This window comes from Pelodiscus sinensis, chromosome 5 (assembly GCF_052426305.1).
Source record: "Pelodiscus sinensis isolate ZL-2025 chromosome 5, ASM5242630v1, whole genome shotgun sequence".
Classification (NCBI taxonomy): Eukaryota; Metazoa; Chordata; order Testudines; family Trionychidae; genus Pelodiscus; species Pelodiscus sinensis.
Genome location: NC_143056.1, coordinates 92,342,757 through 92,360,687, shown reverse-complemented (window position 1 = coordinate 92,360,687; position 17,931 = coordinate 92,342,757). Strand labels below are relative to the sequence as shown.

General features: G+C 38.3%; 1 protein-coding gene across 7 annotated transcripts in view; it reads right to left on the bottom strand.

The window, feature by feature from the left end:
• Positions 1 to 17,931, bottom strand: part of ANO5 (anoctamin 5) — a 115,419-nt gene that overhangs the window by 65,499 nt on the left and 31,989 nt on the right. For 5 of the 7 annotated variants that reach the window (XM_089778592.1, XM_075927744.2, XM_075927746.2 and 2 more), the window contains 2 exons: positions 15,521 to 15,591; positions 8,006 to 8,053 (listed from right to left, as the gene is read on the bottom strand). In XM_089778592.1, the coding sequence (XP_089634718.1) occupies positions 8,006 to 8,053; positions 15,521 to 15,591 (119 nt within the window). The remainder of the gene's footprint in view (positions 1 to 8,005; positions 8,054 to 15,520; positions 15,592 to 17,931) is intronic. The other 2 variants (XM_075927748.2, XM_075927749.2) reach the window with 1 other exon arrangement.

Here is a 17,931-nt window from a genome sequence, read left to right as displayed (position 1 = left end):
TAAAAAAAAATACTACTTGTTGCTAACTATGAGGTTGCTTAAAAAATCATGCAGATCAAAACAATAAGCCAAGAAAAGGTCACCAGCACACAAATGTAACAACAAAATCAAGCAGTAGCTCATAAAAAAACCAATCAACTTTTTTTTCCAGCTTACCTTATTCTGAACTCATGCAGCACACAAAAAGCTAATGGGTAGCTCTAGAATGACATACTTGGTAAAATTATGCTTCAAAGCATAAACTCTTCCTTAAATAGAATCAAGAAAGAGATTTTCCCCTTTGTGTTCCACAGCACAGAAAATGTGAATGGAAGGACTGTTAATGACATTTTTTTTTACTTGTGGCACTCACAATGGTCAGAGACAAGATAATTGATCAGCTACCATACATTTGTTCCGATTTATCAATTTTTATGTTTCATTAGAATACGCCAATCTTTCAGGTAATTATTGACCATATATTTCAAATTAAAGAAACATAGATAATATCTTTGGGTATGTCTACACTACCCTCCTAGTTCGAACTAGAAGGGTAATGTAGGCATACCGCACTTGCTAATGAAGCCCGGGATTTGAATTTCCCGGGCTTCATTAGCATAAGCGGGGAGCCGCCATTTTTAAATCCCCGCTGCTTCGAACCCCGTGTAGCGCGGCTACACGGGGCTCGAACTAGGTAGTTCGGACTAGGGTGCCTATTCCGAACTACCGTTACTCCTCGTTTCACGGTAGTTCGGAATAGGCACCCTAGTCCGAACTACCTAGTTCGAGCCCCGTGTAGCCGCGCTACACGGGGTTCGAAGCAGCGGGGATTTAAAAATGGCGGCTCCCCGCTTATGCTAATGAAGCCCGGGAAATTCAAATCCCGGGCTTCATTAGCAAGTGCGGTGTGCCTACATTACCCCGCTAGTTCGAACTAGCGGGGTAGTGTAGACATACCCTTTTTCAGAGCTATTGTTTAATCCCCTTCTGGTCCTCTTGTTCATTAACTAGCAATACTTGCTTTCATGTATAAAAATTACACCAGAGAAACTAACCTAGTTAGAGAAGAAATATAGGGAGTCTTGGAGAATGATTTTACTGCCAAGTACTCCTGGAGAAAGAGAAGATCCAAGAAAACATGCACTCTAAGCAAGAGAAGAAAAGACCCTCGTCTGAGTTTTATGATAAGCACGTGCTTTTGCAATTATAATATTAAAAGGTACAAATATACGAGGATGAATAATTACAGATGCAATTATTGTTATTTACACATATAATAATATGTTATTTGTGGATACCATTTAGGTGGATCTCTGAGTGTATCAACGGCACACATATGTATTTTGGTTGAAAAATATGCACCAATAATATTTTATGCACTCATAATTAGGGATGTGAACAGGTAACCAGTTAACAGGTAAACAACACCCTTACCAGATGATGCTTACCGGATACCAGTTAACTAGTATCCAGGACCAGAAGCCTCCTACCATTGATGGCGGCAGCAGCCCCAGGGCTAGGAGCATTCTGCCACCAGCAGTGTTCACAGCAGCCCTCCGACCCTGGGACCAGGAGCCTGCTGCTGCCCCACAGCCCCGGGGCCGGATCTCAGTTAGTCAGTTAACTGGTTAAACATTGGGTTAACCTAACGTTTAACCATTTCACTGATGAATCAGGATTTTACATGCCTACTCAGAATGGGAAGAAGTCCCTTCTAAAAATCAGGGTCTATGGATTAAATTTTGCCCTTAATTACCTGTGTGAAAAGACGGTGGGAGCTGAGTACACCGAACAACTTTTGGCTCAAATAATCTGATTAAAAACCACATAAAGAAAATGATCAAATTCTGCATTCTTTAATCAGGCAAAACTTCCACTGAGATCAGAAATATTCAGGTATTACAATACACCCAGGACTTTATTTAGTCTTCAACTATAATGAAATCCACAAGGTTTCAAAGGCAAGGTTTCTAACTGTGGTTAGAATTTGGTTCATGGTCCTGAACATCATTAAATTTGTTCTTGACCATAAAAGACTGCCAGTTTAGATCTGTAAAAATATTACAATTTCTGTCTGAATCTAATCTAGGATGGGAAAAACACTCATATGAATCTTGCTTGCTGTGTGCATGTACAGAAATTCAATGCTGATAAATGCAAAGTAATTCATACTGGAAAACATAATCCCAGCTATATATATAAAATGGTAGGATATAAATTAGCTGTTACTACTCAAGAAAGAAATCTTGGGGTCACTGTGGATAAGTATTTAAAAACATCCATTCAATGTGCTGCAACAGCCTAAAATGCAAACAATGTAGGGACTCATTAGGAAAGGGATATATATAAAAACTAAGAAAATATTGTATTGCCTCTATATAAATCCATGCTATGCCTACATGTTGACTACTACATGCAGATGTGGTCACCTTATCTCAAAAAAGATATACTGGATAGCAATGTAAATGGCTAACTGGTTAACTTGGTGATGCTTGTGGGCAACAGTTAACAGGTACCTGGGTGCAGCCCCTGCTTGTGGCCCACTGCAGCTGGAGGGCTGCTCCAGCCCTGCCGCAGGCTAGAACTGTTCCAATAGGGGGTGGGTCCAGGCTGAAGTGGCCCATCCACCTCCATTTAATCAGTTTACCGGTTAAACACTACATTTAATTGGTTAACGCTAATTGGTTAATTTTATATCCCTACTACTGGAATCAGAAAAGATTTGGAAAAGGGCAACAAAAATGGTTAGAGGTACGGAATGGCTGCCATATGAGAAGAGACTAATAAGACAGGGAATTTTCAGCTTTGAAAAGAGAGAAGTAAGGAAGGAGGATATAACTGCAAACTATCAAATCATGATTGGTGTGGGGAAAGTAGGTAACGAAGTGTCATTTACTCTCTCTCAGAACTAGGAGGTCACCAAATGAAATTAATAGGCAACAGATTTAGAACAAGGGGAAGTATTTATTCACACAACACACAATCAAACTGTGAAACTCCATGTCAGAGAATGTTGTGAAGATCAAGACTATAATAGGGTTAAAAAAAGAACTAGATAAGTTAATGAAGGATATGTCCATCAGTGACTGATGCTGACCCTAGCCTCTGTTTGCCAGATGCTGGGAATGGGCAGTTGGGGATATATAACTTTAAAAATTATCAGTTTTGTTCATTCCCTTTGGGGCACCTGGCATTGGCCACTGTTGGAAGACCCGCTAGCAGGCTACATGGACTGTTTGTCTGACCCAGTATGGCCATTCTTATGCTCACAAATAAAACCACTACAGAGTAGTTCGCATCAATTGTACATGTGAAAAATAGCAGTTGGACAGATTAATATTTTCTCTTTCTTAACAGTTCCGTTAAGAATTATGGCAGATATATACTGATGTGAGACAAACTATATATTACATTCAGTAATATCCTGATTCAATTTAGCCACTATTATATTATGTGATTTATATGGCTCCTGGAGGAATCTATAACTGAATAATAAGGTACCTCACAAGTGTTACAAATGACTCAGAGGCTTAAGAAATGGGGTCTCCTAGAATGTGCATACTTCACTAGTTCCAAAAGAAATCTGATAAATCCCACAGTCATAAAATAGATTAATAGAAACTATTCTTAAAAAAAGTGAAATTATTTGACTTTCTAATCTTCACCAACAATAACTCTTCATGACATAGGCCAATAACCTATCTGAGAATTGTGATTTTTATGAAGTTTGGCCAATCAGCTAATTATCACTATCCTATTATTAAGGGCAAAAGTTCCCTTTCATGTAGTAACACAAATGCAAGCATATTAGAGTTACACTGCTTTAACTGAGTTCATAATTGAACCCTAACTCTTTATCCTCCACCTAACCGTGCATCAGAAGTGACAGAAGGGACTGTCTTAACAGCTAATTCAAAGAATGACCCTTTTAGCAGTTTAATGCTGTGTTCATAGAGGTATGAATTAAAGCCCCAAACCAGAGACTTCTTTCATATCCAAAAGAAAGAAGGTTATAAATTGCTATAAAATATGGGTCTGGAATTAAATAAAGCCTGCCCTGAAGCTAAGGACAACTGTAAACAAATTTCACATTCTGTTTTGCCCTGAAGCATTTCCATAAAATGAGTAACAGCTTACCGTCCCCACTAATTGCAATCTATAATCCCAACCTTTTAAATCCTGTCATGCAACTAAATAGCTTATGTACATGTCCTGACCACCTCACTCTCTGGGGTGGTTCATATGTGCTGCCCCAGATCCAAAGCAAACAAGCCAGCCACCACTGAAACAAGAGGGGAAAGCAAACTGATGGATGTGGAATCAACCACTGCAAAAACATAACAGAAGGTCCTTTTGAAAAATGACACAGCTCTTACCTGGGATTCATACTAAGTGACAGAGACTGTTGTAAAAGTTTACTTAACATTAAGTACCTACTAACATACAAATACTTGTGACTATAACTTACACTTATGACTGAATCCTGTATGATTTCAGGCAGACCCTAGCATCCTGCATTCCAAGACATTAGCATGGAAGGCCTACCTTTCTATGCTGCTGTGCACACCACTCTTTCCAACAGCAACATAGTTTCCTCTGAATTCATCTTCACATTAAACAGTCTACACAGTAAAGCCCACAAAGGAAATTCTGCTTTAAGCATCTATTTCCACATTTATTTCCATCAGAAATTTGTGCAGCCCTGAGGGGAGCATGTTTTGAAATGTAGTACTTTCCAGCCTTAATTCCCTTCCAACCTTAGCACAGGCCCTAAAAGCTCACAGGGTCCGGATGGCTAAAACTCCACTCCTCCAGTCTACAGTTTCTAATGTCCCACTTTATTGTCACAGTAGGGTTCTTTGGGCACTAAATCAACTATAATTTAAGTACGTCAGTCGTTTTCAAATAGTTAGGATGGATGCCTTATCAATTAGCTTTAATCAGAGTTATACTGAAGAACTATAGCATGTTAGAATAACTGATAAGTTAACTAGATAATTACATCTATAACATTATCCCCAAATTTGACTCTAGGGGTATGTCTAGACTACAAACCTCTTTCAAAAGAGAGCGTCTAGACAGCAGCCTCTTTTTTCGAAAGAGAGAGCCGCTTTTTCAAAAGAGAGCACCCAAGCAGTCTGGATGCTCTCTTTCGAAAAAGCACTGTTAGTGTTTAATAACACCTTTTTTCGAAAGAGCACTTTCGAAAAAAGGCATTATTCCTCATAAAATGATGTTTTCCACAGTCAAAAAACTGCCGCAGTCTTTCAATTTAATTTCAAAAGAATGCGGCAGCAGTCTAGATGCAGGAGAAGTTTTTTTTGAAAAAAGGCCACTTTTTTCGGAAAAACCCTGTAGTCTAGACACACCCTAGGAGTTGTATGCTCACTGACCACTATTGCCAGAGAAGGCAATACCTAATGTCCCACATCCATCAGAACTAAACTCTTTATTGCACCTATCCTAAAATAAATTCAATTTTTGCACATTTTGCAGATTTGGAAGGATAATGTTTACAAACTGAAGAATTAGGGGGAGTTATTCCACAGTTATGATTGCCTGACTTCTAACCTGTTTCTTAGGTTTATACCTCTGAGATGAGCAATTTGAAACAACTTCACTATAAATAAATATATAATTGTATAAATTTTAACGATCTACTCCAAACTATTCCATGCAGGTACTAGAATGCTTGAAAATTAGAAAGATATGAAAGCTGCATTACAGGAATCGGATCTCTAACAAAGAGAAAAAAATCTTTGCACTGTGAACTAGTCAGGTTTAAATTTTGAATCTGATGTTAATGAAAAAAACACCTTTTTAAAAAAATTAGCTAAACATTTTCTTAAAATTAAGCGATTAAAATGCTGATTAAAGTTTTTCCATGCTAAAAAAAAAATCCTTTAAAATGAACATCATTCCTAAAGAGCAAAAAGATTCTGTAATTGCACTTACATGGAACATAATAATATATATGTGCTCCACCAAAAATCAATTCAGTTCATCCAGGTAGGGTTCTCCAGTAACTCCAATGGAAGTATTACACCAGGGAATCATTAGTATAAGGTTCCATAGCATGTTCTTGCTCTAAGGAACTAATGTAATTTAATTGGCTGTGATCAGTTTACCAGAAAAGTGTAATATGAATCCTGTTAAGTCAATGGATGTCCCAATTTCAAGTTTTGCTTAATAGAAGCAGCATAAAGTTGCAATAGAGTTTTCAATTTAAAAAAAAATCTTCTTTTCGGCACTTTCACCACAGTTCTCATAATTCTGAACTGCTTAGATACTGAAGGGCTGCATCTAGATTGGCATGATTTTGCGGAAATACTTTTAACAGAAAAGTTTTTCCGTTAAAAGTATTTCTGCAAAAGCGCGTCTAGATTGGCACAGATGCTTTTGCGCAAAAGCATCTGTGGCCAGTCTACACGCGATTTTGCACAAGAAAGCCCTGATTGCCATTTGCGCAAAACAGTTCTTCCCTGTCTACGCTGGCCCTCTTGCGCAAGTATTCTTGCGCAAGAGGGCTTTTTCCCGAGCGGGAGCGGGAAAGTATTTGCGCAAGAAGCACTGATTTTGTACATTACAAAGTCAGTGCTCTTGCGCAAATTCAAGCGGCCAGTGTACACAGCTGGCAAGTTTTTGCGCAAAAGCAAGTACTTTTGCGCAAAATCTTGCCAGTCTAAATGCACCCAAGGAGTGTGAAGGTACAGTTCATGGCACTTTGTAAATATTTTAATGTTTTTGGTCTGAAGTTAAAATACACAGAAAAACTGTTTAAACAAAAACAGAGAAAAAACATGCTAAAAGAGAAAATGTGTGTTAATATAAGACCCCAGAGCCAAGTGTAAACATACAGTTTCAGTGCATCTCAGCATGTAATTCTCCATTTATATTTAAACTTGTTTTATGAAGGGAATACAGTATGTATTTCAGATCCTGTAGTATATTTAGTGAGGCAATCAAGGAATACGTTTAATATTGAAAAATTCTCAATGAGTTGGCATTTGTAGCCTATACTTATTATTTACAACTTATTGCAATAAGAAACAAACAAATTAAATACCTCAAATTATTTTAGTGATAGTTTCTGGATCTTTAATATATTTTAAAGTGTCATGCTGACTCTGACTCAGAATTATGAATCATTAAGGGAGGAGCATGACCATCGGGTAAAAGCCCAGCTGGGGAAGGCAAGACCCAACCTCATCCCTTCCACCCAAGGCTCCGCCCCTCCCCACCCATCCCCTCAAGGTCTGATCTTGCCTGGCCACATGGAGAGTCAGGGCTACCGTGATGTCCCCAGCCTGGCCTTCCCCAGCAGCAGGGGAAAGCCATTCTGCCCCACCATGGCCCCTTCCACCACCACCACCACCACCACCATCCCTGGTCAGGCTGCTGAGCTGGACTGCCTCCCCTGGTGGATGGGGGAAGCTGGGTTCCACATCATGTTTCCAGCCTTCCCCGGGGCTGCAGAGAGATAGGCTGCCACACTGTGGTTCCAGCTTTCCCCGAAGGCTAGGGAGAGCTTGGTTGCCATGCCACGATGCCAGCGTTCCCCGGGCGGCAGCCCCAACGTTAGGCAGTTGGTCATGTAGGCAGTTGTGGGAAAGCTGTGCCTTTCCTTGCCTACATTACCAACCACTCATAGGTAGGAGGAAACAAACTCACATAAAGAAGTAACACCAAAATTGGAACACACCTCATATAGATTATTTCATCAAACATAACAATGAGTAAAAACAGAAAAAAAAACTTTCCAGTTCTTTTATTTAACATTTTAACTTTGTCTATATTAAGTTATATAATAATTTTCAAATTGTTTGGTTTATGGATTACAACCAAATACAAGTGCTCATAGGTGAATCTATTATGAGACTACCTGAAATCCATATTACATGATTAGCTTTAGAAGGATAATATGTTTGAAGAACTGGAAAATTTTCATAGGGCTGTATTTTGGCACACAATAACAGGAGACACCAAAAATTCATGCAAGGAAGCATGAATACTGCTTGCTGCTTACCACTTGATGATCAGGGATGAGTAAAGTGGTCTCAGTGCTGCTTAGGCCCTGCCAGTGCCGTCATGGGAAAGACATAATGTTAGTGATGATGCAAAGGCAGCAGGATGTTTAAAAAATTATTTCAACCAAAACAATGAAGCTTTGGGTTTGTTTTAGTCAAAAGTTGTGCAGAGTGATTGCTGGGTGCCAACCCCTGGAGACATAGATTAGCTGGATCATTTCATCATCTTTACTTCTTCAAACCAGATTGTTTGGATTGTAACCACTAAAGTTTTACATCAGCGATGGGCAACCTAGGCTATTGATTGGGCCACGTGAGTGGCCCTCCTTCCTCTCAGTGGGCTGCAAGATTGTTGTATCCAAAACAGTCTCCAGGGACAGAGTAGGTTTGCTGACTGCGCTTGCATACCTAGAATTTGCTGATTGTGCCACTTGAACCATAGCAGGACTTTGACTGGATGCCGAGGGAGTGAAGAGCTCTTACAGTCAATGTTGTGTGCAATCAGCATGCACCTTACTTCACATGCCCTTACTTTATGCCCATGTCACTTTAGTAATCCCTAAAGGAAAAATCACGCAGCTGGAAACCAGTAGAATTTGGCAACCCTGCATGTGGGCAATGATAAACAAAATATCTTATGGGCCGCGTATAGAACCCACCACTGTTCAACATGGTTTAGTAGAACATAGAAATGCATAGTTAAGAGGAGGAGTGCTTTTAAGGTGCCAATCCAATCTCTCTATCATTTATACAATGGGAATGCTTAATCAATCAGTAAATGCTTTGGAACTAATGATAATCTACCATGTGGTAAAGGAAAACCTTAGATAATCAGACTATTTCCTACTTGATTTTGGAAAGGGCTTTTTTTTTTTTTTAAGGTCTTCCATCTAGAGTTATTTTTCCCATGTAAACTAGAAGTACTGCATGCACCTCACAATGAAAACCAGTATGATGAGAGAAATGATTTGGTTTTTGGAGTGAATAAGGCAAGGTAAATAATGACTGTGAGGGTAACCACATGCTCTGATCCCACCAATGTGAATAAATACTGCTTGCACAAATGACAGTTTATGGGGTGGTCAAACCTGTAAAAATGGAAAAGATAATGAATGGTTTGCAAAGCATCTATAGAAAATGCTGCTCTAATATCTGATAACCTTTTATGCTGACATTTTAAAAATCTGTTTCCAAAGCTAAATCACAACATAAAGATGGAGTTAAGCAATGGGATGTGGTAGGACATAAAGTGCTGCAGCAATTCCAGAGGATGACACAATTGTGAAAATATGGCAGCTGTCCACCAGTTAGAATTGATGCTGGACAGAGTAGCCTACTTATTTTACATAACATCTTTGGGTATTGGAACTGTGCAGTTAGGGTATTGTGATAATGAAATTCCAATAATTCATCTTGAATAATGTGCATTAAAATAAAGTAAAAAAAAAACCCAAACAAACGCCTTCTTGCCAGCCATTTGGAATTAATCAATAGAATTTTGAAAACTGAAATGAAATGAAACAATGTTTTTATTAATACTTTTCTCTTTTTCATTTACTAGAATGTTCTACTTGGGGAAAGCTACAGAATTATCAATATAATTTATTTAAAAAGTCAAAAAGCAAATACTTGTCTTTCTTTACTTTGCCAGTGAACCCAATTCTGGATATTTTGTTCAAATATCAAAAAAGAAATCCTTATATCAAAGTCCTACCTAGACTACGGTATGTACATCAATCTGTTTGTTTGCTTCAAGTGACTCCTCAAGGGAAAAGAGCATATGAGCAAATACCATATATTGATACTCTAACCTAGTCTCAATTCTGTAATAAGGACAGAGCCTGGTGCTGCTAATACAGGGGTGGGAAAGATGTAGCCCAGGAGCTGGATCCAGCCTGCCAAGCCACTGGATCTGGCTCACAGCCGTCTCACCAGGATCCTTAAGCACAAAGCAGCTTCCACTGCTTTAAAAATGGCTGGCTTCTCTCTGCTCTGGATAGAGGTGGGAGGCTTTGCATGCTGACCCTCTTCCGTCCCCAAACCCCCACCCTTAATAAAATCTCTCAGAACTCTCTCTGGCCAGTTTCCAGCCAAAAAGAGCTGATAAATTTTGCTGGGACAGGGACGGTGTGCAAAGTCTCCTCCCTCCTATGCCAGGTTAGAGCCACATGGAGCAGACAGAGATTTGGAGTAGCCTGGGACTGTAGCAGACATGCAGATATCCTGCCTCAAGGTCCTGCAGGGCTGCTGGCTGGGAGCAACCCCCTCCTTCACCCTGCCAGAGCCTGCCTTTTCCCCCCACAACTACCTGCCAACCCACTGTGCCCCCTCACCTCACTTCCTCCAGGTCACAACCCCCTCCCTGACCCTGCACCCCATTCACTTGCCCCAGGTCACCACACAAACCCTCTGAACTCCCTTTCCCCCTTCTCCCAAGTCACAACTCCCTTCCAGAACCTCCACATCCTCTTATACCCCTGCACCAGTCCAGAATCCTCTCCTGCACCCATACACTCTCCCGGAACCTACAGCCCAAGCCCCCACCCCAGATCACAACCCCCTCCTTCACCCAAACTCCCTCTCACACCCCATACCCTCCCCTGCACCATAGGTACCTATCCCAAGCTCCCATCTACACCCAATCTCTATTCCAAACCCCACACATCTACCAAGAAGTGTGGCCCTTGACCACTTATCAAACTAAAACTTATCAAATTAAAAATTATTGCCTACTCCTGTGCTAATGCCTTTATTAGCAGCAATGGGTTAAGGACTGAGAAGCACATTAAATCTTTGTAGTTTAGTCCAATTGAAAAGTTTCCCCTAATTACAGTTAATATGTCATAAAAATTAAAGAACTATGCAAGATTGTGAACAGTAAAAATGCTTGTTCTTCCTTTTCTTTTGTTCCCATAAGTATTTCAGCCTCTTCATTTGAAAGCCTTTATTTCACGTTTGCACAATTCCACTTGTTCTCCCTTTTGAGTTTCCTTTCTGCATTCCCACTCAAGCATTTTTCATCTCTTCCACAGTTAGCTTTAAACATGGGTTTAGAGCCAATACACACTTTATTTTGCTTCTGAAGCTACTTTGTTTTAATAATAACTTGATTGAAAAAAAAACCCTCCGATAACATAATAGAAAAGAATAAAGATGATATAGTAGGCTGAAACCAAATACTCCATTTAGTCAGATCCTTTGAAACATACATATTTAACTTTTTCATCAGGCTGAGGTCCTTAGTCTGCTCTCATGGTATGCTGGTATAAATCATGAGTAATTTCACTGACGTACTAGAATTCAGAAGAATCAACCTGGTAAGAGAGATGAAATACCCTCTCCTGCTATACTTAATTTGCAAGCTCTTTTGCATATCTTGTTACATATCCATGTCTGTGTATGTTGCCTTGGCACTGTCACTATACAAATAACAGGAAGAAACTGGCCTAATTCTGCTCACACTGAAGTTAAAGATAAAATATCCACTGTCTTTAGTGGCATTAGATTTAGCCCAATGCTGACTGCTCTGGAAATCTGACCTTATATACGCTTTCTGTTCCCTCTCTTTCATATACAGTATTCCTCTAGCAATGTTTCATAGCAACATTTGGTACAATTGTGCACAGAATTAAAAAATCTGAAAATTTAAAAATTTGTGAAATTGGTCTGATTTGACATTCACAAAAAGTGATATTTTGCATTTTTCTACTTGAAAATAGGTCTAAAATCCCAAGCATGAAATTAATAGGAATTTGATATTTCTTTCAGATAAAATTCAACTCATTTTGGGACATATGCCAAAGGTGCTGAGCACCTGCAGCTCACAATGAAGTTGGTGGGTTGGGCACTGAACTGGTGAAAACTGTGTGGTGCCATTGTGTGTGCAATGGAACTATGCCAGTTAACCCTAGCTGATAATATGGTTTTATAAGCGAAGATGGTGCTAAGCGCCAGTCCTGATGGAAATCTTAATTTCACACAAACAGCAAAATTCTTAGACACAAAATCACCCAAAATGATGAACATTTTGGAGCACAAATTTGCAAAATAATTCTTCACTTCAACAGCTCTAACAGTTTACACTATATTCATCTTTTTTATATACGTAATGATATTGCTTCTATGCTAATAAGGAACTTGAACAAAACAAGCAAAAAAAACCCTCTATGTTCAAGTAATGTTAACACCTTAGCTGAATCTATAATAGCAGAGAAACAAAGATTAGAATATAGCACAGGGGTGGGCAAAAGCCACTCAGCAGACCGGATCCGGCAGGTCTAGGACTTTGATCCAGCCCGTGGGGCTGTTTCAGGCCCCGCCCGCAGCGCATTCCCTGGGAGCTGGAGCTGCGCAAGCCCTTTAAATAGAAGCAGCTGAAAGTTCTCGCGAGTCTCCTGCTCCCAGGCAATGCACTAGTGGCACCAGAGTCACGAGCCTTTTTAACTGTTTCTATGTTTTCACAAGCCTTTTTAAAGAAGTGGCCCCCACTCAAAATTGATTGCCCACCCCGACATAGCATGATCTGTAAACTAGTCAATTATATGCATATAGAACAGTGGTTGATTTGATATTCCCTGTGCTGCTTAGGGATGTCAGCATGTAGATGACTACATGATTAATTGATAAGCCTAGGCTAAACGGTTAATCTTGTTGACTTACACGCATTCCCCCCGCCCTTGCTGCCTCATTTGTATCACGTGCACCTGTGAAAAGTGATGTAAAATGCTAACATATAGAAATGGGTATCCTTTTACATCTACTTTCCACCAACTGTGCTCTTATCTAAGGGCACGTCTACACTAAGAGATTATTTTGAAATAGCTAAATTTGAAATAATAACTTCTAAAATAACAAAATCGAAATAGCATGTCCCCACTACAGGGGAGCTTCAAAATTTAGTCTGAGGCAGGCTCAGATGGATGTGGATGTGCTACTTTGACTTAAAGCCCCAGGAAACACAGGGGAGTAATTACTTCACATTACTCTGGGGAGTAGTTATTTCAAAATAGCAGCAGTGAATTGTCCATACTAATGCTATTTCGAAATAACTATTTTGAAATGAGCATTATTCCCTGAGGAAAGCATGAGTACAAATTTTGAAATAACCAGCCTGTTATTTCAAAATAATGGGCTTGGAAGCATGGATACTCTGATACGCTTATTATTTTGAAATAACTCCCTAGACCAGGGCTAAGTGATGAGATAGGATAAAATACATGGAGGCTCATTGTAACTTAAATCAACCCTGTTTTTCACTTGTTTGAGTACTTCAGAGTTATTTATGTACATCTTGGGGAGGTAAGGATAATCCAGTTAGATCCAAGCATTTGCCAAGCCATCTGTTTACAAAGAGTAATGCTGGACGGTGGGCAGAGTTATATTCTCATCCATGCTATGATTGTGTCCAGCCTCAGATGACAAAATAGAAAGCAATTTGAAACAGTGTTCTCATTGCTGTAGCGATTTATAAACATCCCTTTCTCTTCCTCCCCAGTCAGCTGTTTTCTGGAAACTGCTAAGATCTTTTCTCATTGCACTGAAGGCATCCTGAGAAATTCATGGGATTGTTATTTGAAAAGTACTAGTCTGAATTTAAGAAAGGGTGCACTTTGCACAATACCAAGCACAAAAAATCACTGTAGGTTAGGAAGTGCAACTTAAATGTAATTGGACTTGCATTCTGCTTGAGGCAGACTAAGAAAAGAAGCAAATCAGGTAAGACTTTTTTTTCCCCCCAAAAAAGTACTTAGTGAAATAAGAAAGGAAGAAATGTCAGAGTAGGCCATAAATGCAGAGAGACTGGGAAAAATAAGAACAGAGTGGGTAAGAAAGAATAAATAAACATTGTAGATTTTTCACTGTTGCCAGATGAACTTCTGAATGGTGTTTGTTGAACTTGTATTTTATATACATATATATTACAGGCTTCAATTCAACTAGAAAAAATACATTTTTATTTTAGTTTTGTGTTTTTATTTAGATCATCCTTTAATAAAAGTACTTGTATAAATTACAAGGGAAAAATCACTGCACGCAAAACAAAAAAATGAATTAGATTATCCTTCTTAATAAAACCTAAAATCCTAACATCTTATCTTGATGACTAACCATAAAAAAAAACCATAAATCATTCTTCTATAGTGATTATGGCTGGTCATGCTGTTCCAGTCTCTGTTTCTTTTCAAACAAAGTAGATAGCCCAAAGGAAATAAATTTAGATATGCTTGCAAACTAAACCAAATCAAAGCTGGTAGTCTAATGTAAGGAGTCTTACCTTTATGTTTTATAAGTTCTCCTTTAATGTTATAATTTAATTTCTGGCTCAAAATCCCCTTACATTGTGGCTTTAAGTGGGACCATTAATACATTCCTACTTTAACAGTTTTTCAGGGACCGATACAAAGAAAATAGAAGCAACTCCATGTAAGGCTTTTAGTGATAGGAATGGAGTGGTATGATTTAAAAAATTCAGCAGTAGTAGCAAAAAGCCTACCAATGTTCAAAGTTTGAAGGGTATTGTTTCACATGGCTTATAGCAAGTAAGCGAATACTTTCCTGGGACAAATATTTCTATTGCTCTGACATCTAAAATCTTGAGGATTAGACATCCCAAGTATCCCCTAAAATCATTAAACCTTTATAATAAAACCAATAAACTTAAAAAACAACAAATGGTCTGTTCCCATGTACATGTTTTGTTAGTTTATAAAGTGCTACCCGGACCATTTGTTGTTTTTTAAGTTTATCCTGTACAGACTAACTCGGCTACCCCTGAAGCAATAAAATGAACGTCATCTTCAAAATTGTCTTTTTAGATTTTTTAAAAACCTGAATTTAAAAGTAGCGAACGTACACTTCCTTTTCTTTAAGTAAACAATGTACTGGCTAAACCTAGAAATGAGATACTGTGAGCTTTGTTAAATGAATTATACCTTTTGTTATTTCCTTTTGTTATTTCATTACATGGACTTATATATTAGACAATTTCCTTTATTCTTTTCATCAAAAGTGGTTTCCCAAATAATTGCTAGAGAGGAGGAATGCAAATATACTTTTGTCTCTTTAACAGGCCAATATCATAACATAAAGCAATGGGCTGTATAATACTATGTTGTGCTTATACAGAAGTACTGTGTTTTCCCAATTGTCAAGGCACAAAATAAGAGTTCTCCATTCAGACTGATATTGGAAACATTTTCAGTCCAAATTGCTTGTCATATTTTAAATGCTGACAGCTTGTAACTTGAACTTGTAACTTTTGCAAGATTCAACAGTCGTGCTATGTACAGGGACAATGTTAAGGTAGAATGTGCTCCTTGCAAAATCAGTGAACAAAAAAGAGTTTGCATTCATAATATAAATATTTAAATTAAGATAGACAAATTAATGTCTATACAGCTGAAGGTATTGTTAATCAAGGTTAATTCTTAACCTCTCAAAGCAGTGCTCCGCTTATTGTCTACAACTAGTGTACACAAACATGAAGAGTGCATGGCACGAACCCTGAATCTTACCTCAGAGTTGCTTGGAAGTTCTGATTCTGTGTTTGAAATAGTTTCACACAGAGGTCCATTGCTATCTTCCCCTAAAGAGTGCAGAAAAAAAATCACATCAAATTATATTTCTTATTTCAAAACCTTTATATATCTGAAAGTGAAGCAAAAAGTAAATGCATCAAGCTAGAAACACTAATTTTACATTTAAACAATAAAAAGCAACATCTGAAAAATAGCTATAATTCTCAACAATTAGCAGAAGCTTCCCTCACAAATGATTCCTGTAGCCTTTGAGATAAAATACTCCAAGTGTTGTGCTCAAGTTCAGTGTAAATATCTCAGAAGATAACATCCATTCTTGCATGGAATGTCAGATGGGATCATATCTATAAGGGTCACACATTGTGAACTCTGCTGACCAAATTCTGAAAGTTCAATTTCCCCTGAGAGTGTTTGCTAGAAATTGAAATTGGCCTGTCATTGTTGAGGAATCAATGGAGTACAGCTCTGAAACTTCATAAGAGGTCTTTGTGAATCACAGATGCCTACGTAATGGAGATAGAGTGAGGAAATAAGGAGGGGTAACCACAGCTCAGATTACCAAACTACTTGTTTAAAAAAAACTAAAAAGGACTTCATGGTGTTACTTTGACAGCTGCACCAAACACTAGCATACATATACCTACCACACGAATATTCAGCCCACTATACTAGTGCTTGGTGTTGATATCTATATTAAACCTATCGCCCCCAGACCTGTGCTTGAACTGTAATATCAGAATGAATGACTGCTTCTCCTTGTTAGATGTTCTGCAAAGGCAGAGTTAATAACCTATCCTGTATCACTGTGGTGCTAGAGCTGACACTGGCCCTAATTCTAATAATTTGAGGGGGGGGGGTTCTTTTATTAATTTTTTGTCAACTTTCTATTGTATTCAGTTTTCAATCTAGAAAAAAATAAAATACATTTTATAGAATTTCCTTTTATTAAGAAAAAAATAATTGTGGGAAAATGTTGTGTTCCACATTCTACCACTAAGAAACTGTACAAGCATATAGTAAAACAAGTTTTCGCTATGGGGTGAAGGGTTGTCAATTCAGCTTTTCACTTTTACAAAGAGACTTTCATGCATAAGGTTAACAAGATGGTTTGTTTTTGGTGGTGCATGGAAAAATGCCTTTAAGAGTAACAAAATAATTATTTGATTCACACACTGAAGCATTTATAGAGAGGGAAGGGCACTATCCTTTTTCTCCATTTCTAACACAGATATGCACTTAGTCTGATTTTCAGAGGTGCTGAACACCCGTTGCTCTCATTCTGTTGAATTTAGCTTAGTTGTTTGGGCTTAGCACATCTAACATCAAGCCTATGCAGTTTATCAGAAGCACCTGAAGAAACACCACAAACGTATTCCTGTACAAGACAGAACAACAACACACATCAAGTGCTGCATTATAAGCCTTTTTCCTTTCCACAAACTGTTCCAAATCTCAATATTGTTTATTTTTTCCTCACTAGTATAAACTAAGTTACAAAACTATTACACTTCCAGTGCCTGCAAATGTGTCCATTCCTGATGGCAAAATCTCATCTAGCAATCTTCTTTTCTCCAAAAATTATGCTACATAGCTGTGCCTAGTGTAGTTTCAGCTATGCCAATGAGAGAATGCTTCCGCTGACCACATTACTTTGATTCAAGGAAGTGGTATTCCGTAATGCTGATGCAAGCTATGTCTGTACCATCTGGTACACACTGCACAATTTGCACATACATGTTCTGTTTGGAGAAAATTTAGCTCAGGAGAAATAAGATTATTTTCTTCCTTTCCCATCCCCCTATTCTTTAGGTATTACTTTGATGACCACACAGAACTGTGCTTTCCCAAAATAGATAGTCCCTGTGGTGAATATTTGTTTCAAAACAATAACACTTGATTTTCAGAAGTATAGGCAAGGGAAAAGGCTTCAGCGCTAACCTTTTAATTCATCATCTTCAGCACAGCACAGATACTCATCACACAACAGAAAACAGACCTGCACTTAATATGAGACGCACGTCACACAAAGAGCATTTGATTGCTTCATAGCTGTTGACAACATAGGCTTAGTATTCTTATATTTCGTCCCATTTATTTGAAAAAAATAAAACTGTTCATGTCACAAAGAGAAAGCTGGAACTTTAGACAATGACAATCTGGGATGAAGGCTGTACAATTGTTAATCGTGTTGTATTATAATGAATGTAGAGTTGGAAAGTTTAATGCTAATTCAAGAGAAACTATAATTCAGTTTTAACATTGAACTAATCTATCAGTAATGTAGCTGATTAGATATGCAGGGAGTGAAAAGAGCTCTATCTGGTTTTTGGCAGTATTTGCACTAGGGATGTGATAGTTCAAATGCTTAAACAGTTAACCAATGAGCC